The 27,688-nt window shown below is 41.8% G+C and overlaps 2 protein-coding genes and 1 non-coding gene across 5 annotated transcripts; 1 reads left to right on the plus strand and 2 right to left on the minus strand.

The window, feature by feature from the left end:
* The first annotated feature begins 13,032 nt into the window (after positions 1-13,032).
* On the plus strand, positions 13,033-25,649 carry urb1 (URB1 ribosome biogenesis homolog). Its single transcript, XM_046389639.1, has 39 exons — positions 13,033-13,273; positions 13,445-13,584; positions 13,664-13,815; positions 13,906-14,035; positions 14,129-14,225; positions 14,310-14,395; positions 14,479-14,604; positions 14,717-14,847; positions 14,929-15,124; positions 15,231-15,368; positions 15,489-15,662; positions 15,755-15,887; positions 15,997-16,119; positions 16,210-16,322; positions 16,434-16,553; positions 16,912-17,028; positions 17,166-17,304; positions 17,402-17,560; positions 17,842-18,041; positions 18,140-18,358; positions 18,439-18,624; positions 18,759-19,596; positions 19,724-19,928; positions 20,004-20,190; positions 20,270-20,328; positions 20,430-20,617; positions 20,715-20,825; positions 20,906-20,969; positions 21,055-21,223; positions 21,458-21,560; positions 21,644-21,804; positions 21,899-22,010; positions 22,148-22,254; positions 22,512-22,655; positions 22,854-22,963; positions 23,065-23,265; positions 23,395-23,636; positions 24,261-24,839; positions 25,304-25,649. Exons 1-39 carry the CDS (start codon positions 13,147-13,149, stop codon positions 25,513-25,515), a joined length of 6,798 nt encoding a protein of 2,265 aa, XP_046245595.1. The 5' UTR covers positions 13,033-13,146; the 3' UTR covers positions 25,516-25,649.
* Positions 25,182-26,771, minus strand: LOC124059547 (melanocortin-2 receptor accessory protein-like). 3 transcript variants are annotated; one of them, XM_046389641.1, is made up of 4 exons: positions 26,727-26,771; positions 26,468-26,599; positions 26,288-26,384; positions 25,182-25,408 (listed from the first exon to the last, which is right to left on the minus strand). In XM_046389641.1, exons 2-4 carry the CDS (start codon positions 26,571-26,573, stop codon positions 25,360-25,362), a joined length of 252 nt encoding a protein of 83 aa, XP_046245597.1. In that variant the 5' UTR covers positions 26,574-26,599; positions 26,727-26,771; the 3' UTR covers positions 25,182-25,359. The 3 variants fall into 3 exon arrangements, with proteins under 3 accessions (XP_046245597.1, XP_046245598.1, XP_046245596.1); XM_046389642.1 differs by having other exon boundaries at positions 26,748-26,766; XM_046389640.1 differs by lacking the exon at positions 26,727-26,771 and having other exon boundaries at positions 26,468-26,706.
* Positions 26,772-27,547: 776 nt separating this feature from the next.
* LOC124059997 lies at positions 27,548-27,653 on the minus strand. Its single transcript, XR_006843480.1, has one exon. It is a non-coding gene; the product is annotated as a U6 spliceosomal RNA (small nuclear RNA).
* Between the last annotated feature and the right edge of the window lie 35 nt (positions 27,654-27,688).

The following is a 27,688-nucleotide window of genomic DNA, read 5'->3' on the forward strand; positions in this document are numbered from 1 at the left end:
CCAAATTTGTGTCAACAGTTTGTTGAAGGCCCTTTTCTATTCCAGCATCACTGTGCCCCAGTACACAAAGCAAAGTCCATAAAGAACTTGACTGGCCCTCACAGAGTCCTGACCTCAACCCCATCCAACACCTTTGGGATGAACTGGAACAGAGATTGTGAGCCAGGCATTTTGGTCCAACATCAGTATCTGACCTCACAAACACTCTACTGCATGAATGGACAAAAAATTCCACAGAAACACTTGCTGGTGTAATGGTCAGGTATCACAATACTTCTGTCTATATGGTGTGTATCTTGGATAATTCTTAGTATTTGAGTTGGGATGAGATAGCGTTTTGTCGCAAAACAGAACACAAGGTTAAAAAATGCCTGTTTGCAGAATCCCACAGGAGGCAAAGCATAATTCTTGTTGATTGTGTTCTTCCTCGACAGTTAGTGCTGAGGGACCCTCGAGGGAAGCTGTGGTTGTGCTCAGTAAGTCCCAGGTGTGACTCTGTCTGACACAAAATAACAAAGCAGTGCTCTGCTGACAAAGACCCAGTCTGCTCTGCAAAGCATTGTGTGGATTAAAAATGCTAAAAAACAGTCTGACTAACCACAGCAGTATTGTGTTTCTCATGCATTCTCTGATGACAAAGCCAGCAAGTTGCCGTCAGCCTCTTTTTTCCCTATTTATTATATGTGGATAGGCCAAATCTGTCCATCTGCTGAGCAATACAGGAAAATCTACTTTTAACAGTTTCAACATTGGCAGATGGAGTTATGACTTCCTGGAGTTTGAGAGATTGCTGAAACATTAGATGCTAAATAACCAGGCTGAAATATTTTTATTTTAATCCTGTGAGCTTAACTGTTATTTAAAGTGATAAATAGTCAGACATGAAGACTCTTTATTGTCTTGATTCTCAAGCAAAGTCAGGCTAATTGGAAGGCCAAATTGAGTGGTATAAACAGCTGCAGTTAATGAGAATCAGTCCAAATACAAAGTTCTTGACAACAGTCTCAGGAGAAGTAAAAAATCCAGAAGAGATAAGAAAATCGATAAAACTGGCATTTTCCCCAAAGCCATGCAGCAAAGAGCTCTTCTTGTAACTAGAGAAGAGGCACTGAACTCTGCTAAAAAGATCTACCAAGCATGAGAATAATTCAGCATGTCAGCAAAAGGATTTCTCTTGCTGGAAGACTCAGCTTTAATGTGATTTGGAAATTAGACCTTGGGTTTTACTACTATTCAGAGTGAATAAAGATGGAGTCAATTGCTTCAACCCCAAGTATGTACAGTAAACATCCAAATATATTCATATGCAATATACTTTATACTTCAAATGAAATTTCTTCTTAGCACTGCACAGATCAGATCTGCCTCAGGCCCTTGCCCAGTTAACAGCAGTCTGTCTTATAACAATGACACTCACTTCAGAAAAATTCTTTTGGGCTGTCCACAGTGAATGCTTTCTAATTAATACACTATCAATCACACAGTCCAGCATGTCGTTCTCCTGCAGGACAAAATTCCTCCGACATTGTAGGGAGTCTGAGTGATTCTGATGGAGATCACTTTTATTCTCCAGGAATGCATTCTGTTGTGCAGAAAAGGAATGCACAGCATTGAGAGGGATGCCCTGGAATTTCCAAAACAATTAAATTGTTCAAGCAAACGTTTCTTTGAGGAAAGAAAAAAAAGGGCCTCTAATCCCATTACTCCAGACTTCACAATGCACACTTCACTTGAGAACGTTTAGAAACTGTTGACTCTATACTTGGTGTGTCAGTCTGAAACACACCATAGCAATAAACCTTGGCAGTGAAATGAGCAATCACTATCAGGGTCTGCACAGAGGAACCTGGCTGAATTCCTTCATCTCTCCATCAAGGCGGCCCTGCTGAGCTCTGTTATAACTGCATTCCCTGTCTGCACTAGCGGATCACAACCAGCATGACTAAAGAAAAAGGGAGCTCATTCAAAGCATCATACAAATGGAGTGACAGAACAAACTGAAATAATATATAACCATGGAAACTATTTTTCTTTGCCATGAGTCAGTTGCTGTGATCATTTTCTTTGGCAGATGCAAAGTTTTTGGTTGGTTCCACACGACGACCCACACCCTTCCATCACCAATAAATTATATTCCTGTATTTACAGGGTCAGGAACACAATTTCCTCTGAAGTTGTCAGTCAAAATCAAGACTTTAAATCATCATCACTGAAAAGTAAATAAACAAGTAGTCATTGACGAGGTTTGAGTCATCGGGAATAAAAAAAAACAAAAACAAAGCAAAATGAATGTCCGTGTATAGTTAACCTCTTTAAATCAGGTCCATATGGAGAAGCAGACCCAATACATGGTGGCCAGAGGAAGCGTCAGTCTCATTATATGCAACATAAACTAAAGGTTGCTTGGGTTTCTCTGAGCAATGCTATTACACTGATGGTCCTAGCACATAATTTCTTGTTAGGAATATATTTTTTTATGTAGTACTGTAGTTATGCTTTGAAGGAAGGATATATGTTCCAAGATTGTTGTTTTGTCAGTTATGTATTTGAGGGTAAAACATGAGCTCTAAAGGCTTGCCAACTTCACCAACAATTTATCCATGGGTCACATGATTCATATGGTCATGCTCATGAGAAAGTATTTACATAACAAGAAACAGGAGTGAATAGTTAGAAATGGTAAACATTTCCTTATGGAGATGCAAATACAAAACAGCTTTCTGAATGCCAAGCCGTACACAGTCATGTTGTTTTGCAGGGTTGCCTCATTTGGGTTTTGGAGAATTTGCGGCTGCCTGCTTTCAGCGTCCCTTCACAGCTGGGCTTGGCAAGTTGTTTTAGAAGCATTTTTTGTCATATTTGTAGAAAATCTCTTAACATTCCAACACCAAATCAATAAATCAAATGCTCTGAAGGAAGTGATTAGCCTACCTGCCTATTGCACACAATGTGCTCATTTCCTCACTGTGCATGACTGGAGTTTCCCAGAAAGGGGGAATATATGGCCAAAGCTATTATGAAGCTAGTCACGCAAGAATGGCACTGAAAGTCCACATGCTGACATGCTTGACAACAGTGACTTCTAACAGTAGTCATGTTGGTTGTTTACATTCATTATGGTATGTTAGATGTTTTCTTACATGTGAATGACACATGAAGTAGTTGTAGCACACCATGCTCTCACAAAATAGTACATATACAATAGTAAAAAGAGAGGTAATCCTGATGAAAATAAATGTGCCTGCACTACTACTAGAAATAAGATTGGCTTGATAAAAGAAAGAAATCAATTTTAGGCAATAATGTCTTTTTAACACTAACAAGGACAAATAGCTTGGAACAAGTGAGTTGATCGAACATAAAAACGGTCTGCTAAGGGGAAATACCTTGTAAAAAGAACAACAAACAGATATTTCACATATTACTTAGATTTCTGTTGTTGCAGTATTGTGTTTATATGATTGTGGCATTTAACAGTTGTTTATTTATGTGTTTATGAGATTAAAAAAAAGCTACGAGAGCTGTTAAATGTGACGAACCTGCTGCTTACACATCTTCCAGCTGGAGTTATGGGGCAGTGTGTGTAGTCAGGCAGTGTGTGTGCAAGTGTTTCAGAGGAGGGACTTTGGCAGGAGGCCCGAGGAAAGGGAGCAGGACTTTTTCAGTTAGATGCTTTCAAATTCTTGCTCTTGTCGGTTTCTGCAATCTTCCAAAGCCCAGCTTTAGATGTATAAGGGATTAATAAATCAACCAGATAAATTTGATGGTTTCTTCATTTGTTCGTATTCCAACACCAGCATCAACAGGAATTTGGGTTGTCAGGTGTAACTGGCCATTTGTCTGAGGAAGTGCGCAGTGGAAATAAGCATCTTTAAGGACAATTTAGAAAAGGTCATCCCTCACCAGCTCCCAGTAGTGATGATGGAAAGAAACAGAAGAACTACATCCATCCCCAGGGGTTTCTAAACTCTCTCCAGCCTGGTATGGTCAACATACTCTATGGTCCAGTATGCTTCAAATTCCAAAAGTCCCACATGCACGCACGTTTGCAGGTTTTCATTTGTAATAAAGGCAGAAATTACGAATCAAATAAAGGAACTGCAAATATATGATAGAGGACAAACAGATTGTTTTATTTAAATCATACTGCTACATCTGACATGATCTTAAGTGTGCAAAGGGAAATAACAATCCCATTTACAAAAACATTTGTGGCAATCCTAAAACTCTAAAACACAAGATGAAAATCTTATTACAGACATCATACAGATTATCACAGCCTATTTGGAAATATCATTCTGTAATTCTGACTATTCCCAAAGGAGTTTAACAAAAAATACTATTCAGATTACCTCTGACGTTAAGTGTCATTATCAAGTGTTAGTTTGTTCCATCTGAGGGCATTACAAAAACTAACATCTAGTACCTCAAATTTAATCATTTTCTGAGCAACAAGGTTTACTTACATGAAAAACAGCTGAGGAATTAATAAAACTGTTCAATAAATACCATAAAAACGACTCTCCAGAGGCTTCGACGCCTCTGCTGTGTTTGTCTTTGGGGCAAAGAGTCGTATTTTGCATTGGCCAGGCTCAGCTGCTGAATCTTGGAATCTTAGCTCATATTTATACTGTGAGAATCTTAGGCATATAGTGACATCAAAGAGCAGTAACACACAGCTGTGACCATGTACATCCATTTTCTGAGCTCTGGACAGCTGGTCAGTTATGATCTATGACTTTAAATCACCCAAGCGAAAACTGCAATAGCAGACAACAAGGTCTGCTGAGTAAAATACGCTCATCTTGGGAAAAAAGAAGAAATTCTTGTCAGGAATTTAAGAGGAAAGCTAAATACATAGAAATCCATAGCAGACTTGAGAAGAGGGCTCGGGTATAAAAGTGATGGGGAGTAAATCTAAGATACGGCTCACTGGAAGATCCTACATCAGTATGTCATGTTTCAGTGTTAGTCACGCACAGATGTTTGAGAAGAGAGCAGCTATGATACTGTCAAAACCATATGTGCTTTGGTTTGCACAAACACTATAATCAGTAGCTCACTATAAACCAGCTGCTGAGCCCTTAACTAAAAATACACAGGCAAGGTTTCACATTAGAAATTACAGACAAATATTCTGTTATAATGATCTTCATGGTGAGAGAAATTATTTCATAACCACAGATACAGTAAATAACCACATCCCGTTTGTTCCCTTTGATGATTCGCTGAGGTTTTGAACCCACTCTGCCTGATGCACAGAGAGTCATTTTATTCTCTGACTCATCAGTTCAGGAACCCAGAGCCAATGCCTGTAGCCAAATAATTAACAAATCGTAAGGCTGTCGTAGGAGGTAACATAGTTGTGTGATCAAAGAAGGGTGGGAGAAGCTCAGGATGCAAGATGGGAGACAGTCCATGGCTTCTGCATGTCAGTAAGGTCATAAACCAGTTAGTGCAGGATTAGTTTTTCAAAGGCTGAATCCTTTTAAGAGTTTTTCAGCTGAAAGCATGACAAGCAAAACTAGTTACTCAACAAATTTTCAATATTTAATGGTGCTTGAAACTCAGTTTTTAACTCATTCATGTGCCTAAAAAAATGCAAATCATTTTGAGATTTTCAGTGATCCACTGGTAAGAAAGATAAAACTTAACAAAACTAAAAGCTAATTCTCCCCTCGGAATCCCTTTCCTGCTAGAATTTTAGAAATTAGATTTTCCTTGCAGTCCAGCTCTTGTAACAAACAAAATAGTCTGCACTTAGCTGACATTTCATTACACCTGGAGTTTTCTCATCCTGGCCAGAGTTAGTGGAAACATCCTTTTCGTCACTATTTTCCTCCCTCTTCTTATGATGGATCCCCTACTAGTTTTGGACTAGCTTGCTCTGTCCTAGAACGTTCTACTGTTTTATATCTGAAAAAAGGACTAACACTCTTCAGTGGCATCTTCTGACAGGTAACCAAACCCTGAGATTCAAAAGACCTTTGGTTTAGGAATGATTCCACTCAAAACAGCTGGAGGACACACTGATGACAAAGAGACAGAATAAGCAGTGCAGATCCAGAACTTTAACAGTGGGGGATCTTCTCAATTCGAGACTAAAAACAAATGCATATCAAGGGCACTGATGTTATCACAGCCCACAAGTCTTAAAAGAAGGCTCTAACTCATCATGCTTACACTGCAGTGAAAAACCTGAGGAAGATATATGCAGAAAGTAAAAGCCAGTATAAACACAGGACCTCCGTTTGATGTACAGAATAAATCCATTTCATTCATGAGAGTGGGGAGAAGAGGGTCACGGTGAGGGCACTTCCTTAAACTTTACTTCCGATGTCATGCTCTGTGAGCCTGGGCCAAAGATGTTGTTTTAATGGTGTGCAGAGAGAAGGAACAGGCAGAGACAGCAGACGGATAGAAAAACAGGGCGTAATGTCCACCAAAGTGTTTTTCTAATAACCACGGGGAGCCCACAGGAGCGGAAGACTCTCTCCAGACCATCTCGGGTCTGGTATCAACATCATACCCGATGCATTAATATGTCAACTCTGCAATCACTAATAGGTGTCTTCATGCTCATGTATCATTAACTTTACATCTCCACAGTGGCCTCTAATGCATCATGGCCAAGCCTGGACATAAAGCCACTTGCAGTTTATTTTCTATGTTCATCTCTTATTGGATATTGTACATTCTGGAGAAAAAGAAACAACACACTATAAATGCAACAGCGGAATAACTTTTATTTGATAGCGAAACAATACTGATCAGTTTAGCTCAAGTAATGTGAGGAAATATAGAGGAGGAATTAATTTAACTAATATTAGTTAAATGCATAAAATCCTCAAGTAGGTACAAATCTACAGAAAATACCTTTTCAGCCTAAAACTAATGAACCATTTTGTTCGACGTTTTATTTTCTACTCTACATTTCTGAGCATATTCAATACTTTTGGATAATTCCAGTTTACTTTAATCACTTACTCATATGTGCAAATCTCAATTTGTCGTCCACATAGCAGAGTCACAGCAAGAACTACTGCAACAGCTGCCGGGATCTGACATTAAGAGTTTAGAGGATGCTACGAAGGACTCTGCGGTAAAACACGAAATTACTTGAGCAAGAACCAAATTTAGGTAGCGTATTTCGAGAACTGCAATGTAACTGCTTGTTTTTTAAATGTAAAGTGCAAGCAGCACTGTTTGCAAAGAGCTGTCTGAACAGTGACAACCAACAAGCCGGCAGCACATCCAAAGAGCCTGAACTCAGTCTGGGTGCACTACCATCCAAATTAAATAGGACCTCAGAAAGCATCCTGCTTCTTCTCCTCGTGGTGAGTGATTGTGAGGAACAGAAACATCTGTACCTTACGTGACATGATCTCCACATCTGGCCTGAGTCCTGATTGTTTCAGGGGTGTGGGCATGCACTAACAGCTGCAACCAACCACTCCCAGATGTTTCTGATAGGCCAAGTGTCTGGCTGTTTGTTAGGCGTGGGGTGATCTTTGATCCTTCGGCAGCGTTGGCTGCAGTGTTATCACGAGGAGGGGCCGAGCAGCTCTGTGAGGCACACAACGGAAGCACAGCAACCTCACAGAAGGGCCTGTGGTGCACTGTGGTGAAAACAGGCCTGGTAAAGTGGCTTCAGCTGTGGAAAAGAACTCTGTGGAAACCACCCAGCGTCTCTATCCAGACCCAGTCGCGCTACTGGCATTGTAACAGAGGAAGTAAACACGTAAGTATAGCATATAATCTAGCGCTTTACGGTTGCATCGAAAGGAAAGAGGAAAGTACATAATCTTTAAGTGTGTTTTTATATGAAAGAAATTTCTAAAACTGTAATAAAAACTCATAAAAACATCTATGCATTCAAAGTGATTCTTTGCTCAGTTTCTACACTAAAATGCTTTTTTAAATTATATGTCACTGCTGACAAGTGTAGCACATTGTGGTATAGAGGACAAAATTGTTTTTAAATGGTCCTTGTTTCTTTTTCACTGTAAAAGAAAAGCAGAAGATGTTTCTGCTGCTTCTGCTGACACGATCACTCTGCCTGAGCTGCATGTGGATAGAACCTCTTTGAACAGATGAGCATCCTGTTCCTGCATCCCAGGGCTATAAGGGTCTAACCATCCCTGTCATCGTTATGACAGGCTTTATACACCCACCATTTTGTTTAAAAGAGAAGTGGTGCACACCAGGCCAGAACTTCAAAAATAAACATGGCATTTATGGACCGGAAAAGGCTTTGCATAGCTGTGCCACTCCTGCTTCCTCCCTCTCTCATCCAGCATGGTTTGGTCCCACTGCAAGAGCACTTCAGCAACAGGTCATACAGGGGCAGTGCAGCAGATTTTTTTCTCGTGCATTAAACACCCAAGCCTTGATGTTTAAAGCACGCATCCATGAGCACTGGCCTCAGTCCCGTCACGGTGGACGTGGCACTGGGGACAGTGACTGACAGGGAAGGGTGACAAATTGTGAGTGAACTACTTGTGTGTTCTACCTTCATCAGGCTTCCATGCAGATGTCCTTCTGCTTTTAGAGGAACAGCTCCTGCCCAAACTCAAAAAAGAAAAAAGTGGTCAGATAAGCAAACATCCCCATAAATGATGTAGCTCGCATCAGAATATGAGCACCGTACTCATGATTTAACAAAAAATTTCTGATTGCAGCATAACAACAAAAAGTAATAAGCCCACATTAACATAATTTGTAGTCACAAAAATCTCTAGAAATATCAGTTACCTTTCGTCAATCTGGAATTACTGTCACGTCACGCTTGTTCTGACCCAAATGTCTCAGTCAGACTTCAGATAGAGATGGTAAATGACAGTGGGCTCCTTTTTTCCATCCCAAGTAAGGGACTGGGCTGCATCCTGGAGAGCTGTAGGAATTCGAGGATTCACTAAAACAAAAAAAAGAAAGAAAGAAAGAAATCATGTGTGCAACCTAGAGAACAGGAAGAGACTCCTTAAAGATTAATTCCATGCAGCATAAAAGATAAGGAAAAAGACCTCAGTGTCAGTTCATTATTTTGACAGTGGGGGAAAAAAAACATATAAATTTAAAGACAATTTCATCAGGTTTCCCTCGCAACACAAATTGTTTACCAGTATCATGTCCTCTGCATGAGTGTTGTCAGTTTTCAAAGATTTCCATTTCAGCATCATCTTTTGCTCATGTTTCATTGCAGTTTTTTCTTATTATATGGGACAGCATAACATCTCTGCACTGTGATTAAAGATATATTCTAATCTGTTTTGGCATGCCCCGCAGGCATTCAATCACTAAATATTCTGTTCGGAGTCGGTTGCTACGAACAAGCAAGTTGCATCAGAAGTCTTGGGTTAGAAAGTTTTATTTTATTTTTAATTTTTAAAAAAATCTTGTCACATTTTTATTTTGTGCTCCTTCAGGATAACCATGAGACTCTAAATCTTTCTTATAAACAGAAATTAAAAATTAAAGCTTTCCGGACACTAGGGAATTTGGGATTAAATAAATGGTTTCAGGTCTTTTTGTTATGTTCAAAGAAACTGTTTGTTAAACAATTTATTTGTGCTGTATAATCAAATTGTGAAAACTGTAGTGTGAACTTTTACAGAGGCTTTACAAGTGAAGTTTTACAATGCTGTGCCCTCGTTTCACAGATAGTGTGCAGTGTGTTGTATCATAGACACAGCCCAGTGTAGGACCGCTATTCTATAAATGCTGCTGAAGTAGTGTTTGGTGGTTTCTGCACCACAGGCAGATTTGTTTTATAGCATGTGCAACAGTGAGCTGTAATCAAATTACCGGAATCCAAAGTAACATCCCAGACAATCGCAGAGTGTCTGCAGCTCTCACAGTGGATCTCACATAACTATGTATGAAGAAGAAGAAGAAGAAGAAGAAGAAGAAGAAGAAGAAGAATCAGCTTTATTGACAGTATATATATTTTTACATATACACACTGAATTCATCTTCTGCATTTGACCCATCCTTAGTTGAACACACACATGCAACACCTGGCAAATTACATGTAGTGAAACACACACAGGAGCAGTGGGCAGCATCAAGCGCCCGGTGAGCATATTGGGGGGTTAAGTTCCTTGCTCAAGGGCACCAGCATCAGCCGGTAGCATTTTTCGCATTAATCACTCCACCACACCCAAATGTTTCCTGCCCGTCCGGTGGGGGAATCAAACCAGTGACCCTCCGCTCAGAAGCTGCCTCTCCAACCTCTAGGCCGCGACAGTCCTTGTGAACTGAATGTCAAAAGAACACACTACATGGTCATGAGGTATCATGTTCCTCATTTCAACCTATTCAATAATCTGGACAGCTGTTGTATGCCAATCCACCTGTAATGTTTTCAGTGCATAACTCTTAAGTTGTCAAACTGAGCAAAGGTGACCCCTGGTGGCCATGTATCTGAATAACAACAGAGAGAATCACCTTGTAATCACCAAGACACAACCTGCATGGATTTTATGTTGGAATTCCTTTTTGAGTGGAAAAGCTTGTGATCTTGTTAAAGTTCATTCCAACAAATCATATGCTGTTGTTTGCCCTCAGCTCTCACAGAAATCATGTGTGTCATCTCAACAAGAAGTCACTGTGTGTCATGTACGTTGACAAAATGTGGACTACTTGAAGGTATCTGAAAAAATTCTGATTGAGCCTTGAGTGCCAGATCACCAAATAAATGTCTTGATTTTCCTATTTGATCATAATCTAATAAAAAAATGAATATATAATAAAATACAGTGTAATACTCAGTGTAAAGATCACTCCAATTTGACAAGAACTGGTTTTATAACTCTGTCAAGTCTTATTAAAAGCTTTATTGTACAGAATTGGGCTCTTGTAAGCTCAACATCAAATTTGAGATTTGATGCCTGCAAGGGTTTGCTAAAAAAAATAACTGAGAAGATGCTGCACTTGAGTTGTAAACCACACACTCTTCAAATAGGCTCCAAAGTTAAAACCACAACTATGTCTACATGGTCCCAACAAAATGTGTTTTCCTGAAATCATGTTGCAGATACTGAAACTAAAACAAGACATGTTGAAAACTGGAGCTCAAAAAAAAGAAAAACAAAAGAAAACTGCACTTAGAGCATAACCTGTTTTATCCAATCATATGACTTTGTTTCATGATCACCTGGTATGTTTGGAAACGAAAAAAGAAAGGGTGGGGGTGGGGGCTCGTGGTGGTAGTGGTGGTCGTTGTCATGGTGTTGTTGTTTTGTTTCAAATGTATCTATATTACCTTGTATCATGGTTACCTACTTGGCTTGGAAAAACCCACAAATGTTACATTTCAGATGTTTCTTTACATCTGCTGATTGCTTGTGGTCACATTACAGCCTAGAAGCCAAATGTTCTCATTGCTTTGCTCTCAAAAAGGTAGTTGCATTGACTTTTCTTCTCAGTTGTAGGCTGATAGAAAGTTAGGTGAACATTCTTAACCACATAACACATCTGAAGCTTCACAGCCAAACAGCACTGACTCATCCACCTTCATTACCTTGAAGCCAAATGCAGGGAAAACCCAAAATGGTTCCAGAAAGCTCATGTAGCATAATCTGAGTGTGTAAAAGCCCCAAGATCACAAATTGATGTCTGAATGGTAAAGACTGGCAAAGGACATCTTTGCAATGTTTGTAAATGACATCAATTTTGCGTTTTGGGACTTCTAACAACTTGGATTGCACCACATGAACGCTGGGGAGCTATTTTAAGTTGTTTTTGTTTTTTGGTGGGGGTGAGGGGTATTTTGTTTTGAAACAAATCCCCGTCTACCTCAGTAGTGAAGGTGGGTGATGCAATTCTGTTTGGCTGTGAAGCTTCAGATGTGTTTTGTGGTTAAGAACACAACAGCAACATCATAATTGTGTGTGATCAGCCCAGTGTGACATCACAATTGGAAGTGTTTGTTCCCATAGCCATGGACATGTTTATACAACATTGCCAGCTGCTGTAAATTGAAGCAATGCATCAAAATGTCCACTTCACTGGTACAGCAATCTTACAGTTTTGTACTGGAAATAAAAATCCCACTGACTTTGTGGTGCATGTTTATATAAGAGAGATGATCAGAACAACTTTAACTCAAAAAAGATGATTGATAACTACATTTGAGAATCTTGCTGATTAAACTTGTAATTTCAAATCCATTTAGTGATTGCAGGCGACTCATGATGTATGTGTTTTTATTATGCCTGACTGTGTTCCTTGTATGTTATGCACATTTTTTCTTTGTTTTGCATGATTATTTTCTTGTTCTTTACTATCTTGCAAAATAGATTTTGATCTTCATGAGACTAGGTAATACGTCATTCGTGACATGAAGTACTAACAGGTCTACTAGGAGTTAGAAATGAAAGCTAAATTTAAACATTATTAAATACAAATTGAATACACTCATTCTCCATATATAAAATAGCATCTCTTTGTGTTTTTGCATAATATTTTTTTTAACAGAAAAGCTTTCCAGTAGGCCTTTGGGCCTAAAGATGGACACTAAGCGTTTTATCACTTATGCAGTCGTGATGCATCTTCAGTGATTGAGTACTAAAGGGTGGAGCAGAATTTTTTAATTTAAGTTACTTTATTAATCCCAAGCTGGGAAATTACTTCTCTGCCTTTAGCCCATCACTGATTGAAACACACACACATACAACATACAACATGTAGTGAAACACACAGGAGCAGTGGGCTGCATCAAGCGCCTAGGGAGCATATATTGGGGGTTAAGTGCCTTGCTCAAGGGCACACCAGCCGGCTAATGGGGGGTGGGGACATTATCACTCCACCAGTCAAATTTTTCCTGCAAGTCCGGTGGGGGAATCGAACCAGCGACCTTCCGATCACAAGCCGCTTCTCCAACCTCTAGGCCACGGCTGCCCCCAGAACCAGGTTTACAGAACAAAATTCAGTGTGTGTAAAGATATATTGCCAAATAAAGTTTCTTCTTCTCAGTAAGCTGAGGTCGAAGCGAGCGGAACAAAAGTTCAGCAGCAAACGTTTCCGCCCGGATGACAATTCCGCCGAACAGTCTTCTGTTTACACCGCAACGTGGAACGTAGTGGCGGAAATTTTATGGATCAAATAACCGCTAAACGTCTCTTATAACATTTAAGGCGCGTTAAAATGGGTAAGAAGCGCCGCTGCGAGGACTCGACCGAGTCCAACACTCCGGTGAAAAAAGAAAAAGTTCCAGAGTTCAATGGGACCGCATTTAAAGCCATGCTGAAGGATCCCAGCACAGCCGTGAAGGGTGAGTGCATGTGTGCGGTATGATACACACATAGAAGTCATACTGAATTTATTTTAGTGATTTGTCCATTACCATCCATCCACTTGGGTGAAGGCAGTATTGGAGCACCATCTCTCCTGCCTGCAGTGCTCTCTTCTTTTGCTTTCCTCAATTATTTTTCATCCCCTTCAGGACTGGAGACATTCATATCAACCGCAAAGAAGCTGCCATGTTCTGACCTGTATGATGTGGTTGAAGGTTATATTAAAATATCTATGGAGTGTGCAGAAATCTTCAAGTTGCTCGATAGAGAAAAGCATCTGGAGAGTGAGGTAAGCTTAGTGGATGGGACTGACCCGACCTGACCCGACCTGACCTGGCTGAGATCTAACCAAACCTTCTTATTTCCAGATGATGCTGGTCTTTGAGAGCCTGGAGATGATCCTCCTCAGGACAGCCAGTGACCTCTCCCACTTCAACATGGTTGGCAATGCTATTGTGAAAAAGACTGTTTCTAGCTACATGAAGCTTCTGCAGGGATTTTTCCACTCAGAAAATCACAGGTTGGTGTGAGGACCCCAAAATGTCAGAAAATTTGTCTTTTTTCCCATGACTCTAATGTGTTGTAATGTTGTGTTTCCTGTTGTGGACAGGTTTGTCCGTCAGTGCCTCAGTTTCCTGTCCGCCTTGGTGTCTCAGGGTCCAGATGCTGCCAGAGAGGTCCTGAGTCACATTCACATCAGTAAAGCTCTGTCTGGGCTGGCCAAGCGAAAGGATAAGAAGGTGCGCTGTAGCATTTTCCTTTTTTCAGCATGTGTTGAAGTTGTTGTGTTCTGTAGATTTTTACGCTTACACTGTTTTCTGTAACTTCTCCAGGGAAGACCTGATGTCCGCATGTCTTTTATCCAGTTCGTGCTGTCCTTTTTGGTGTCTGGAGATAACACCACCATTGGACAAATACTAGAAATCAAAGGTAATAATTAGACATGAATTAGAATTTAGGCAGCAGGCTCTGATCTCCGGTGTGTTGCTGACATGTTGGTTTGGTGTGTGTCAGAGCTCCTGCCAGAGATCCTGAGTACGGGTCTGAAGGAGGACAGAATGTCCATCGTCAATCTGATTCTGTCCACACTGAAGACCAGAGTAAGAGCTCAGCACCTTACACTTTCCATTAAAAACCAGTTTATGGATTAAATAATTACATTTGTTGTTGTTTTTTGCTGCAGGTTGTGCTAAACAAGGCCATAAGTAAAACACAGAAAGTGCGTTTTTTCACCCCTGCTGTATTGGCCAACATTGCGTCTCTGTATAAGTGGAATGGGATTGTAGATGCAGCCACTGATGACAGCAGAGTGAGTTATTTGCATTTTATCTCGTGTTTGCTGAAACAAATGCTCTGTTACTCAAATTTCCTTTTCAAAGCTGTTGGACTAAATTTCATTTCTTTTCTTGGTGATGGTGAAGATGGTAGAAGACTCAGAGCATGCTGGGATGTCTGCCGTCCGGGAACTTGTCCACGGTTTCCTCCTTGATCTGTGTAGCTCCCGTAAGCATGGTATCAGCTTTCATGATGCCAGCTTTGGCACAGCTGGCAGGTGAGCCATCAGCATGTTAAGTTTACCTCATACTCTCCTAGAAAGCTTTCGTGCTGATCACAGGATTATGCTTTCATACAGAGCTGGCAACATCGTCTTGCTTCAGTTCTTGGTGGGGCTGAAGCAGGCCACAGAGGATGAACTGGTGGCAGAGCTGGTGGTGAATGTGTTGAAAGTTAGCCCTGACATCCTGGCCAGATACTTTCAAGAGACTCAGTATTCATACACACCCCGCCTCAAAAGTGCTTGGCAGGACAATATCAAGTTACTAAAAAAGGTAATGCTTACAAGCATGTTTGATTATTATGACTTTTTTATGTACTGGCTTATGTCTGCCTTGTCTTTTTTGAAAAATAATTTTCCTGCTTGAATTTACATGTCAGATCTATGAGGCCCAGCCAGAGATGTCCACAGTCCTCCAAACTTGTGAGGTCATCCCTCTCCCTCGCCTGCTCTCCATGATTATGGTCACATCTCTCCCTCCAGTCTGTAACAAGGCCTTCTTCACTCAGGGCCTTAGTGTGAGTGACTGAGCCTCATTCCACAAATTCATCTTTGCTGGAGCTGCAGTAACACAAAACGCAAAACATTTGCAGTACTATGTCATATATTTTGCAAATGTCTGCTCTTGTATCCAACAGCTTGCAAACACGGCAGTGCAGCTCACAACACTGTCCATGTTAAATTTCATCCTAAAAAGAGCCAATAAGAATATGGAGTACCTCTTGGATAAGTCTGAGTGGCACAGCTCAGATGTGTACAGTCTTGATGCGATGGAGGAATTGGTGCAGCAGTACAGGGAGACACTAAGCAAGGTAAGCGCAAGAAAATGCTGTCTTAATACCCACAGACTTTACTGGTGCACCATTAAATGACTCAAGTCTTCACTTTTCACGTCCTTTTGCAGATTTTGCCTGATATGACAAGCATAGTTGCAAAGTGGCAGTCACTTAGCAAGAAGGAAAAGGCCAACGGTGAGGGAAAAAAGACTAAAAGTGAAGGGAGCGCTGCACAGACGGATGATAAAAACCAAATGCCTGGTACTGAAAATATATTTTGTTTATTCTAATCAGTCCTTTAAAACATCAGGGCTGACCAGCAGAGACATTTCATTGACTGTGTTTTTTTTTCCTTTTTCATGTTGGGCAGTTGCTGAGACAGCTGAGGTAATCCTGCTGAAGGCGCTGATTCTTCAGGTCATATGTCTTTACCAGAAAGTGGTGCCCCATCTGGTGAGCCAGTGCAAATTTGACTTCAGCAAGCTCTTGAAAGGTGATACTTTTTCTTTTCTGTTTTTTGTATGATGCTGGTGATCCTTCAACAAAGCCTTCAAAGTTTTTTGGTTTTATTTCACCTCTCCAGGTATTGTGTCAGAGAAAGGAATGAGGGAAGAAGTCCCCCCAGTTCTGCAGTATCAGATACTGCAGTTGGCTTTGGAGCTCCCTGCAAGCAAGTTCTCCTGGTTCCGTATACAGGTTAGCAAGTTACACTTTCAGTCCGACTTCACTGTTTAACCCTGAATCTGTAATGGCGGTTTATAAGATGTGTTTAGTATTGTTTCCGATGCGTATTGCTTTCCTTCCCAGGATGTTGCAGATACAGAATCGTCATCTGGAGAGAAGTCAGTGCTTTACCTGCTTCTCAAGATGTTTGTGAGCAGCAGTAGCAGCCACCTGAAAACCTCCACACGGATGCTGGTTCTAAAAGTAAGGAATATTTCATTAGCACATCCTCCAGTAGTTGCCAAGAGTAAAATTCCAGCTTGAATGTAGGGTTTTCAAAAGTCTAAAGTCCGGGAATACACAGATGTGATCATTGTTGCACAGGTGGTGTCATGTGTTAGGTGATATTTTGTGTACATGCACCGTGTGTAGGTTTTTATAGATGACACAGCATGCACATACTGCATGTTTATGAAGTAAGAGTAGCACTTACAAAAGTCTGTAATATTGAACTGGAAAGGTTTATTTTATGTATTTTTTCCAGCAGTATCAATAAAACCCGGTATGTAAAACCAAAAAAAAAGAAGTGACAGTTGTTTTGCATTTGCTGCCTTGTATTCAGGTGCTGAAGGACAGTGGGGTGTTTGAGTACACCTGGACTGAGCTTGAGCTCTGGCTCGATCAGCTGGCAAGAGTAGAGCCGAGCCAACAAGAGACTGTCATCCAGTTCCTGGAGAGGGTGAGCCCATCTATGTAACATTTTTGTTTAGGTCTCAGCGTTTCTGTCTACTTCAGTTCTGCTGGTGGTTACACATGACATTCTTAATCATGACATAGTAGTTAGAGCTGATAATAAACTCCTGTCTCTTACATTAGGTGTTGGTGAAACTGGTGTGCAGTTCTTGCACATACACAGACAGGGTTGCCAGCCTGGTCCAGGAGGCAGCTTATCTGCAAGCTAACCTGAGTAGCCAGGAGGGCGACACTACCAGTATCCCAGTTTCACACATAGATGGTGAGAATTTAAAGGGATAAAGTTAAAAAAACTTTCCTTCCATAAGCATGTCTGTGACATTTTTTTGCTACCTGACACATCTGACTTTGTCTTCTAGATGTCATAGACATGCTGGATGTCATTATGGAGGGTAATGAAGGTGAAATGGAGGACTTTGGGCCATCTCTGAGTGAAGACCTCATTATTCAGACCTTCCCCTTCAGTGTGTTGGTACCCGCTGCTCTGGAAGCCCGAAACAAACTGCCAGCAGACAAGGGTAAAGCATTTCTGCCTCAGCTGGGATAAACAGTTAAATGTTGAGCGTTGAAATGTTGGCTGTTTTGTTGTAGTTGGCAGTTGAAAATGCATACATCGACTGTGAAATGGTGGACATCTAAAAACATTTTTTATTCCAGCTTGATATTTTATCATCTGCTGCATCAAAAGTGCAACTTTGTATTGGAATAAAGTTGTTCTTCATGTTTTTTTCCTGACTGATAATTATTCCAAAACTAACTGTGTAATATGTTGTAAACTGTTTGTTTTTTCTTTCCTCAGCGGTGGTATATGAGTACTTGTCTGCAGTACTTTCCGATGTGCTGCACTGTCAAAGAGAGCCGCTCCCCCTCTGTCTGGCTCTGCTGCAGTATGATAAAGAACTTGTGTCCTCAGAACTCTCTGCTTCTCCTCATCCCTCCATCGTACACCTTCATCAGTATTACTCCAAATGGCTTCCACAGCAGTGCCGGGAAGACGTGGTCAGTTTGTTTTTATGGAGCCAAGAAGTTGTTTAACTGAAAGGGTGACATACTTCTAATTTCTAGATGTGGGAAATAACGGTTCTCTTCATTCGCAGTTCAAGTCTGCTGAATGCCATTCAGTGGAACTGTCAGCAGCCGCTTCATTCACTGCACTGATGAAAGGTGCATACAGCCAAGGACCAAGCGCTTTGCTTGAGGACGCCTTCAGGAAGAATGTGGAAATAACTCTAGCATCCATGTTGATGGCAGAGTTTCCAATAGCAATCAAGCAGATCTTACTCTACATAAACTCAACAGTGGAAAGCCTTGGCACGGTAAGATCACAAAACAAGCTTACTGCTCAGTAAATTACCAAGTTAAAAATATACAAAACACATCATCTCCTTTTGCACAGTTCTCCAAAAACATAGGAACTGCCCCTCTGAAGACCTTAATGGGAATACTCCAGGATATGGTGACCAGGCTCCAAGGCTTTCAGGAGACCACAAACTCGGAGCCAGCACCAGAGAACTCCCAAGAAGGAACAGACCTCTTCCTGGAAATCAACCAGTCGTCCACTGTGGAAGCCAATAAAGAGAAGGTGGAGAAAAAGTTCAGCTTTTACAGTGACTTTGATTTGATGGATTTCTTTTTTCCTTAAAACGAAGATGTTATAAAGTTTATTTCTACTATATTTAGAATTGCTGATTCTAATATGGAACCTTCTGTATTTAGCTTCTTCTTTCTGCACTTGGCTCCATCTTCAAGCATCCATGTCTGGAACAGTGGTTTCTGGCTCTGGAGCTGGCTGATTTGCCTCCTCACACACTGAATCCTGTCAGACTAAAGCACATGTGTGCTCAGCTCAGTGATGATATTCTGGCCTTGCTGAAGACCAGCACCCCAACTCTCCTTGATGCGGGTCACCTGGAGCTTATTTCTCACTACATGGGAGCTATAGAGAAAGCGGTGCTCAAGGAACTGACGGAGAAGGGATCCCAGGGTGCAAAGAAACAGTCCAGACCTTTCCAGGCCCTCCTGTCTTTGCACAGCTACATGGAGTCCAGCAGTCTGAGGGAGGTTGTCTCCAAGTTGCTCCTCCTGCCCCAGGAGAGCCTAATTTCCCCCAGCAGTGAGGGCACCCAGGCTGAGCTTAGTGTCTATGGTCATGCAGCAGTGCAGATCCTCACAGAGGCTAAAGCCTACTCTTCCAAGGACCACAGCGTCTCTCTGTCGCAGGCACACTTCCACGGGCTGGGGGCCCTGCTGCTGTCCTGCTCCAGCACAGCACTGGAAGCCTTTCTGCTGCAGACTCTGTCTAGTGAGCCAGGCAGTGCTAAGCTCATCCACACAGATGTGCTGCTGCACTGTCTCAAGTGTCCTCTCCCAAACACTCAGGCCATTGGCTCTCTGCTGCTGGAGAACTGCTCCACACACCGCCTCCGCTTTGAGATGTGGTGCCTAGAGCCGGAAAACTCAGAGAAGCTCTCAGACAAGACAGAGACTTTCCTTCCATTAATCAACACCTACCTGCAGGTGGCAAGTAGAGAGGATCCAGCCAGGCCTCCAGACGGTTTGTACTGAAACAAGTTCTCCACAGTGTCAAAGCATGCACCATGTGGATTTACAGTATGTCACTTTTTTTAATCTTACTGCCTCTTGTCCATTAATTTAAATGCTCATTTGCTTTGTTTTTATAGTGCAAGACGAAGTTTTAAAAACCTTGAAGAAAGCACTGCTTCCCAAATTATCCCAGTGTGTTCTGGAAAACCTGACAGAAGAGTCTGGAGCCCAGATTGTTGAAACACTAGCCGGTCTGATCAAGCTCTCTGCAGACATCAAGGACACCAGGGACTTAATTAAAAATTTGCCTAATGCTCTTCAAAAAGTAGACAGCTTTGAAAGGTATTACTTAACTCTAAATACTAAGTAAATTAACAGTGTCACAAGTTGTTAGCTCAATGTTGTTTTCTCTTCCAGATGGCAACTAATAGATGTTATCACAGAAAAACTGGCTGATTGCCCAGACGAACAACAGACCTGGAGGAAGTCGGTCACCAGTGCTGCCCTCAAGTGTCTCATCGCTGCTTACAGTCTCTCTAAAGATCAGGCTGCTTCCCAGTCAGGGCAGGAGAAGAGCATCCTTGAAAGACTGCAACAACTTCTGGTGGGTTTATGTTCCTCACACATACTGCACATGTTTTGTTTTTACTTCATGCATTTCATAATTGAAATTCTTTACACAGACATCGGTGGAAGACGTCGCTGCATCTGAGTGGAACAGTTTTGTCAAGAATGGACTGAAGTAAGATACATCCAAGTCCACTCTGCTTGGTGTTTGTTCAAGAGCGTCACATCAGATTATTGTTTTTAATCAGTGATGCAAAATTTTTTCCTCTACTGCAGATATCGCTACAGAGATCACCACTTCCTGAGCACGCTGAGCAACCTGTTGGACGTTATGTACGGTAGCAGTGAAGTCCAGAAGGATCTGATCCCTTTATCCACCCTTCACATGATGACCAGCAGCCATTCACTGTTTCTGCCCGCTATGTTGGACTCTAATGAAGAGCCGAGCAGGTGTCAGGCTAAGGGTACGAATGGAGTAGACTGTGGGGAAAAACATTAGATTATAAAGCTGAAACTTTGTCCTTACTGAACACAGACACATTTATTTTGTTGTCATTTCAGAAGCGCTGGTGTCCCTGCTTCTCTGTTTGGTGAAGAAATGCCCAACAGTTTGTAACGTCAATCACTTCGTAGTTCTTTTGGGAGCCTACGGAGCAACGCTGAGTACTTCAGGTAAAACAGGAAATCTAAACATTTTTGTGTTTGTGTTTTTCTTGCCTTTCTTTAGTTCACATTTTTTTTTTGGTTTGCAGATCAGAAACTATTATTGCTTCTTCAGGAATATGAGAGAAACAGTGTTAGTCTGCTGAAATTTCAGTAAGTTACATTCATAATTGTAAGCTGTATATGCAGGAAGTCCACTTGTTATTTGCAAGCGCCAAATATGTATGTTCCACTGCAGATCCTTCCTGTGGGGCCCAGCAGCTGTGGAGCACCACAAGACCAGGAAAAGCCTGGGAGCTTCGCTGTGGAAGCAAGCGAGCTCAGATGACCTGCTGGCCCTGCTGAAAACCGACAGGATGCTCCAAACTATTGCACAATTTCCCCAGCAGCGCAGAATCATCCTGCAGGTCGATATTTTGTTTCATATCTGCTTTCCAGAACAGCATTTTTACAAAAAGGTGTCTCAAAGATCCTCCACAGAGAATTTATTTTGAGCATCACAAATGAAATTTCATTCGCCTCCACTGTGAGCTGGTGTCTGCAGAAATCTCAGAGATGAATACCTGAAAAAGAATGAGTGAGAAGTTATGTTTTTTGCTGTTTGGATAAACCTTTAATGTCTGTTTTTCTCTGTTTTATAGGATGGTAAGGAGGCGCTATACAGCAACAGTGTGGTAAAGGACCTTGGGAATTTGTATGATCCCTGTTTTCTTTTGCCTCTGTTCAGTACCATGTTGCGACCAGGTGAGAGTGTTGTCATTGCCCTTAATCAGTTATAGTCATCACTCCTTTATTCCTTTAAATCTTCCACTTTTTCTGTCTCACAGAGTGTGTGATTGACTGCCTGAAGTTTGTATCCAGCCATGCGTTTGGAGTAAGTGTCATGGCTCTGAGCAGCTACGACCCAAAAGTGAGAGCGGCAGCATATCACGTGCTGAGCTGCTTCTACCAGCACCTGGAGGGCGCTCGAATCAGAGAGAAGAGACAGGTAAAGTGTCAGGGAGGTGGAGTTTGAGTATTTAAATGTTATATGAGCAGAGATCACCTCCAGAAACACTGATGGGCTTCTTTTTACCAAATAGCTGCTGTACTTGATGGATACAGTGAAGAATGGAATCCGACAGGCGAATCACAGACTTCCATTTGTCCTGACCACTTACATCTCCAAAGTGGCTCAGCAGATGCTCAAACCTGGTGTGTAACCCAGCAAAGTTAGTTAATCCCTGCCTGGAATGATTTGATTCAATATCTTTTTTACTAATGCCTGCTGCACGACCAACTTTGCCCTCAGGATCGTTGACCTTTTCCCTTGTTTTTCCCGGTTTTCCTAGAGGACCACATGTATGTGGTGCTAAACAGGTTTCTGCTGTCCCATCAGAGTTTGGACTTCAGAAGAGTCCCTGAGTTCTTCAGGCTATTCTACGGTTTTGACTTGGAGGTAAAGTCTTGTATAAACTGCAGTTTCCGTTTTCTTGTACTGCAAGCGATTAATCACGATTGGGGAATTGCACCACACATAGAAATAAATGACAGTCCAAACAAACACTGCTTATGTCAACATCATTTGACCTTCATCTGTTTGTCTTTCCCAGCTTAGGCCTCTTTTTTTTTTTTTTTTTTAAGACTGATGTTATCTGTTTCTTTGGAAGGGCGCTAACCATGGCAGTATGACGGACTTGTTTATTTTCTCTGCAGCATAAACTGGAACGTGAGTGGATCTTGAGTGTGCTGGAGGAAGGGATAAGTGATGGACCCTGCTATGAATTGTGTGACCGTCAAAGCATCTTTCAGACCCTTCTAGGCTTCAGCAGCAGTCCCCTGTGTGATGGACACTCTCAGGTACACACTGAACACATTAGCAGTGAAGTCACGACGGATAAGTCTGTGTGAAGGCACAAATCAAACCACAAAAATGGAAAAACAGCCTGAGAATAAGCATGAAAACTAACAGATTTATGTGGAGACTGAAACGCATTTCCTAAGAAAAATAGATAAATATAGTAATGTCTCATTTATGTCACATGTATTTGTCTGTAGACTCAGATCATCAGGGTGTTGTGCCAGGCTGCTCGTGTGACCAAAGCAGCTTATAACCTTACCAAGAGCTGTGGCCTCCTAACCTGGATAATACAGGTAGTGGAAAAAAGGTAAGTCGGCTTGTTGTGTTGAGATCATTCATATTGCTCCAAAAATCTCTTTAATCCATTTCATATTTTCTACATACGTCTGTACTTATTCTTCTCCTCAGGAATCTAGACCAGCAGCTGCTCTCTGCCATCATCGATCTGCTCCATGTGCTTTGGTTTACTAACCTGGGACAGAAGGAGACACAGGTTGATGGAGCCTCCTCCTCTACAGAGAAGGAACCACAGAGCTCAGTGAAATGTCTCCCACTTCCACTCATCAGTGAATTCCTGTGTGTGACATTGACTATCAGCAGACACCTCAGGTAAAACTGCACTTTCAAGTCACTCTTCAGACTCTTGGCCCAAACCTTTTTAATCATACGGTGTGTGTGCTGCCAACAAATACAAGTTAACTTGGTCACAGATGTCAGTGATTTTTTTTTTCCTTTCAGGCTGTGTGTGAAGGCCACTCAGCTCAGTCTGTTTGTGCACACTCTTTGCTCCATACTGAAGCATCGTGGGACGGCCCTCCGAGTAAACCGACAGGCAGACCGGTTAACCATCCACCCACAGCCTCTCTCTTGTACCGAAGTTCTCTCTCTGCTTCTCTGCTGGGCCTCTGTGTCCCGCAGCACAGCACTCCTTACCCAAATACAAGCCTTGGCCGAAAAGCACAAAGTGAAGGAACTGTTTGGTGAGTGCCGTTAAGTGTGTCGGACCAGAAGAATTCTGTCATCCCGAGGAGCTTGTGCAGATGTTGTCGTAGTCACGTTTCTGTCGAAGGTGTGGACAAAAAAAAATGCTGTAAAGGAGATAAAGACCGCCGCTGCAGTGATCGTTAGTAATTACATGACTGCTAACTGTAAATTGTTGATCCTGCATATTGGAAAACAAATTTTCCAGTATATGTTTTCTTTAATGCGACTGACTTGTAGTCATACAACAAGTTTTGGTTCACTGTTAGCTCCAGTTTTTTAAATTCCATGAGGCATCCATGAATGATTAATATTCGATATTCAGTGCCAAGAATAAAGCCAGTCTTATGATACAAAGTTTGTACCCTGGCAGACTGTAACACTAACAGCACCGGCACCGATCGATAACTCCAATAGTTCCACGGTGGCTGCTCTCTCGCTGACCCTGCGCTCTTCTGTCCAAGGAAATGAATAGAAATGAGGCTCAGAAAAAAATCACGTTGTTACAAGTTATTCCATTACAGTCTTTGGAAAATTTATATCTTTGCTCTGCTTCATAGTATCTAAATCATCCATTGTATCTTTGATGGAATAAACTCTGTTTTGCTCATCTTCCTCCTCAGGGATGGGGAAGGATAAGACCCGAGGTAAAGGCTCCTTTTCCAAGGCCCGCACTCGAAAGGAGAACCTGGCAGAGGATGCCGAGACTGAGAAACAAGAAGAGAGTCTCCTGACAGAGTGTAAATCTCACCTCGGCAGCATCTTTGTTCACTGGGAGCCTGTGTTTCCCCTCTCTGAACCCCAGCTGGACCAGGAAAGAGGCAAAGCGGATCCCAGTCGGTTGGCCGGTGATACTGCGCACCTGCTCGCCAAGTGGTCCCTGAGGTGCTTGGTGGAGGACTCGTACGATGAGAACAGAACAAAGGAATTTTTGCGCTGGGTCAAAAAGGCTGTCATCAAACACAGGGAAATTATGGATGTCGTGGTACTCGATCCTGGCTTTAAAGCGGACCTCCTCCGGCTCCACCATCAGGCCTTTGAAAATCACTGTCACTCCAGCGTTTTGTCAAGAATGGAAACCTTCCAGTTGTTTGCCAACATCATGATGCGCTTACTAGAGGCCCGAGGCCACCTTCCAGAGCTGCATCAGGCAGTCGTCTCTGCCTGCCAGCCAGAAGCCACACACGATCAGTCTAGACGTGGTAAGACCCTGTTACTGTGACGACATGGCAACAGCGCAGTACCTCACTGAAAAACTTTTTCACTGTGCTTTCCAAAGATCTGTTATAGTTATAGAGTTATAGAATCCTTTTAGATCGGGGTGCTCAAACTTTTTAATGAAAATTAAACTTGATGGGGATGCCATCAGTTGATGTGTGATTTCAAGATGTAACATGATTTTAGGTCTTCAAAAACTTCAACCTCAAAAGTTATTATTCTTGAATTTTTTTTCTTTTAGATGTTTTTAATAGCCCTGGATCATTAAACTTATTTGTTGTACAAACAGTGTTAACTAAAATATTAAAAGCACACAACAGAAACACGAGTAGATCCATGTTTATTTTTCCTCTGCAAGTATGTGGAAAGCCAGACAGTAATTCTCTGAGTGCGTCCTTCAGGAAGATGTCGTGTCAGTAAATTAAACGTCATGTTTTCTTCTTTCCAGAAGCAGGACTGTTTCTGCTGTCGCTGTACATCACTGAGTTGTGGAGTGGCGCCACATCAGCAGAGCTCTTCCTGTCTCATGTGAGTCTGGTGACCAGAGCCAAGTCTAAGAGACAGAAAGCATCCAGATCATCAGTGACTCAGACAGCCATCAGAGCCGTCTGTAATGACATCGTCAGCATGAAGAGACAGAAAGGACATCTGAGCATCTGAACACCACTGTGTCCTCTGACGTCATTACAACAGAGTTTGTAGTTTTGCTTTGTTTTGTTCTTGTAAACAACAAACAAAAGATTTGTGATGTTTTGTAAATTCCTTGTTATTAAATGTTGATTTACAAATCTGTTGCAAATGTTTGAATGTTTTGTGTTTTGTTTTTTTCCACATGTTTCCTGCTTGGCATAATCTTAAACTGTGTGTAATGTGTATGAACATTTGGGATTTCAGAAGCACAGAAAGTTTTGTGGAGCAAATTAAAGAAACTGGATTCAGCGCAGATCAGATGTCAAGAAAAAAAATCCCTTAATGATAGATTATAACTCTCTACAGACTTTCCAACGTTCACAAATGACTGATCCCGACCTTAAAGCACAGAGCTGATCCTTTGAGGTGGTAACACATTTAAATGCTCTTTGTGCCACAAAGTGACGGTAGGAGGGGAGGTTCCTGAATCCATTTTAACTAAATAATTTTTCTTGCCAAAAGCAAAAAGAGGGGAGTGACAGCTTTAGAAGGTAAACCCAGCAGCTTTTTGCCAGCTGTCCTCCATGTCATTTAGCTTTTATATTTTTGTCCATCATGTCAGTGTTGAACGTTTCTGTTTACGTCCATAAAAAGTTGGCTCGTTTAGATTTAGAAAAGTTAAAAGTCCTAGTACGAAATCAGTCACAAATGATGCATATTTCATTGTTTCGTTTGGTAAACCCACGGCTGTCTGCCTCCTCTGAAGGCAGCGAGGCTTTGGTCGCTCATGAATCACACTTACCTCGGGAAGCTCCCACTGAGAGACATCAGATTCAAACTGAGGAAGAGAAATCCCACAAAAGCAGCCAGAGTGATCCAGAATATGATGACAATCGAGTCTGAAAGAGAAGAGGGAAAACTTATGTTCATTACAAGAGGCCAAGTGCAAAGAGTAGGCCTAAATTCATTACTAAACACTTACATTTATTGTATTTCAGCTTGCTCTCATCTACCATCACGTCAACATAATCGTAATAGTATTCCCATTCGTAAGGGACGGCACTGGTTGAGTTCTCCATGACAGCCATCAGCTCGTTTTGGGAGAGAAATACTTCTGTCTCATTCAAAAAGATGGTAGAGAAAAAAATACAGCTATTTAACCATGTTAAAAAGAACAAATAAACAAAATCGCCGCCGTTTCTAACAGATGTAGAGAGTTGATCATGTGTATTTCAGTAAACCTATAGAGAAATCCGTCCGACCCTCTCCATGTCTGTCTGTCTGTCTGTCTGTCTGTCTGCTCGACTCCTGCTGTTTGTTCCTCCTGCCTGTCCCGACTGTTTTTCAAGAGATGCATGCAGTGCGTAGGATTGACCACAAGAGGGCATGACAGAGTCCCTCACAGGGTACAAGAAACAACGCTCAGGTAAGCGCAGTGAAGGCTTGTCCCAAGAGGCCTGATGCGTTTGCAATTGTTGACTGATTGCACATTCTCATAACTTACTATTTATTATTTTTTCAACACGTTAAAAGCAGGCCGAAAAAAGCGAGTTGCTAGATTATGATTGATAGATTTCCTACACATCATCAAGATGTTTGGTGTGTGTGTGTGTGTGAGGGGGACTCAGCAGCTATTTGTCTGTGTCTGTAGCATTTCAGGGTAGTGTAAAGACTTTCTGTTGAAGCCACAGGTGAGGAGACAGGACACACCTTATTACCTCTGCATCCCCCCTGCACAGGAGAGTGGCTTCGACTCTCTATAAATTGTGCAACTCCTGTGAGTGAAGTCGACGGAATGACTGCGTTTGTTAGTGCAGATAAATGTATTTTTCCTGGAAGTGACTCTCCTTCAGCAGATCATCCACTTCACACGCCTGAATGTCATCATCTCTTTTCACCCTAATGTTTTATTAAGTGGATAGAAACTGTGCTGACAGTCATGTCAGCTCTGCTGCTGCTCGCCGCTTCGCTGTGCTGCAGTAGCGCCACCCGCCGCTGGAGGCGCTGATTGTCATAAAATCAGCAACATTAGAACAAACATTTGAAAAGTCATATTTTTATGCAAAATGAGGAACGCTTCACGAATTTGCGTGTCATCCTTGCGCAGGGGCCATGCTAATCTTCTCTGTATCGTTCCAATTTTAGTATATGTGCTACCGAAGTAACACAATCATCCCTTGGAACTGTACGGTATATAAAGGTA

The sequence above is a fragment of the Scatophagus argus genome, chromosome 5 (genome assembly GCF_020382885.2).
Source record: "Scatophagus argus isolate fScaArg1 chromosome 5, fScaArg1.pri, whole genome shotgun sequence".
NCBI lineage: Eukaryota > Metazoa > Chordata > Actinopteri > Scatophagidae > Scatophagus > Scatophagus argus.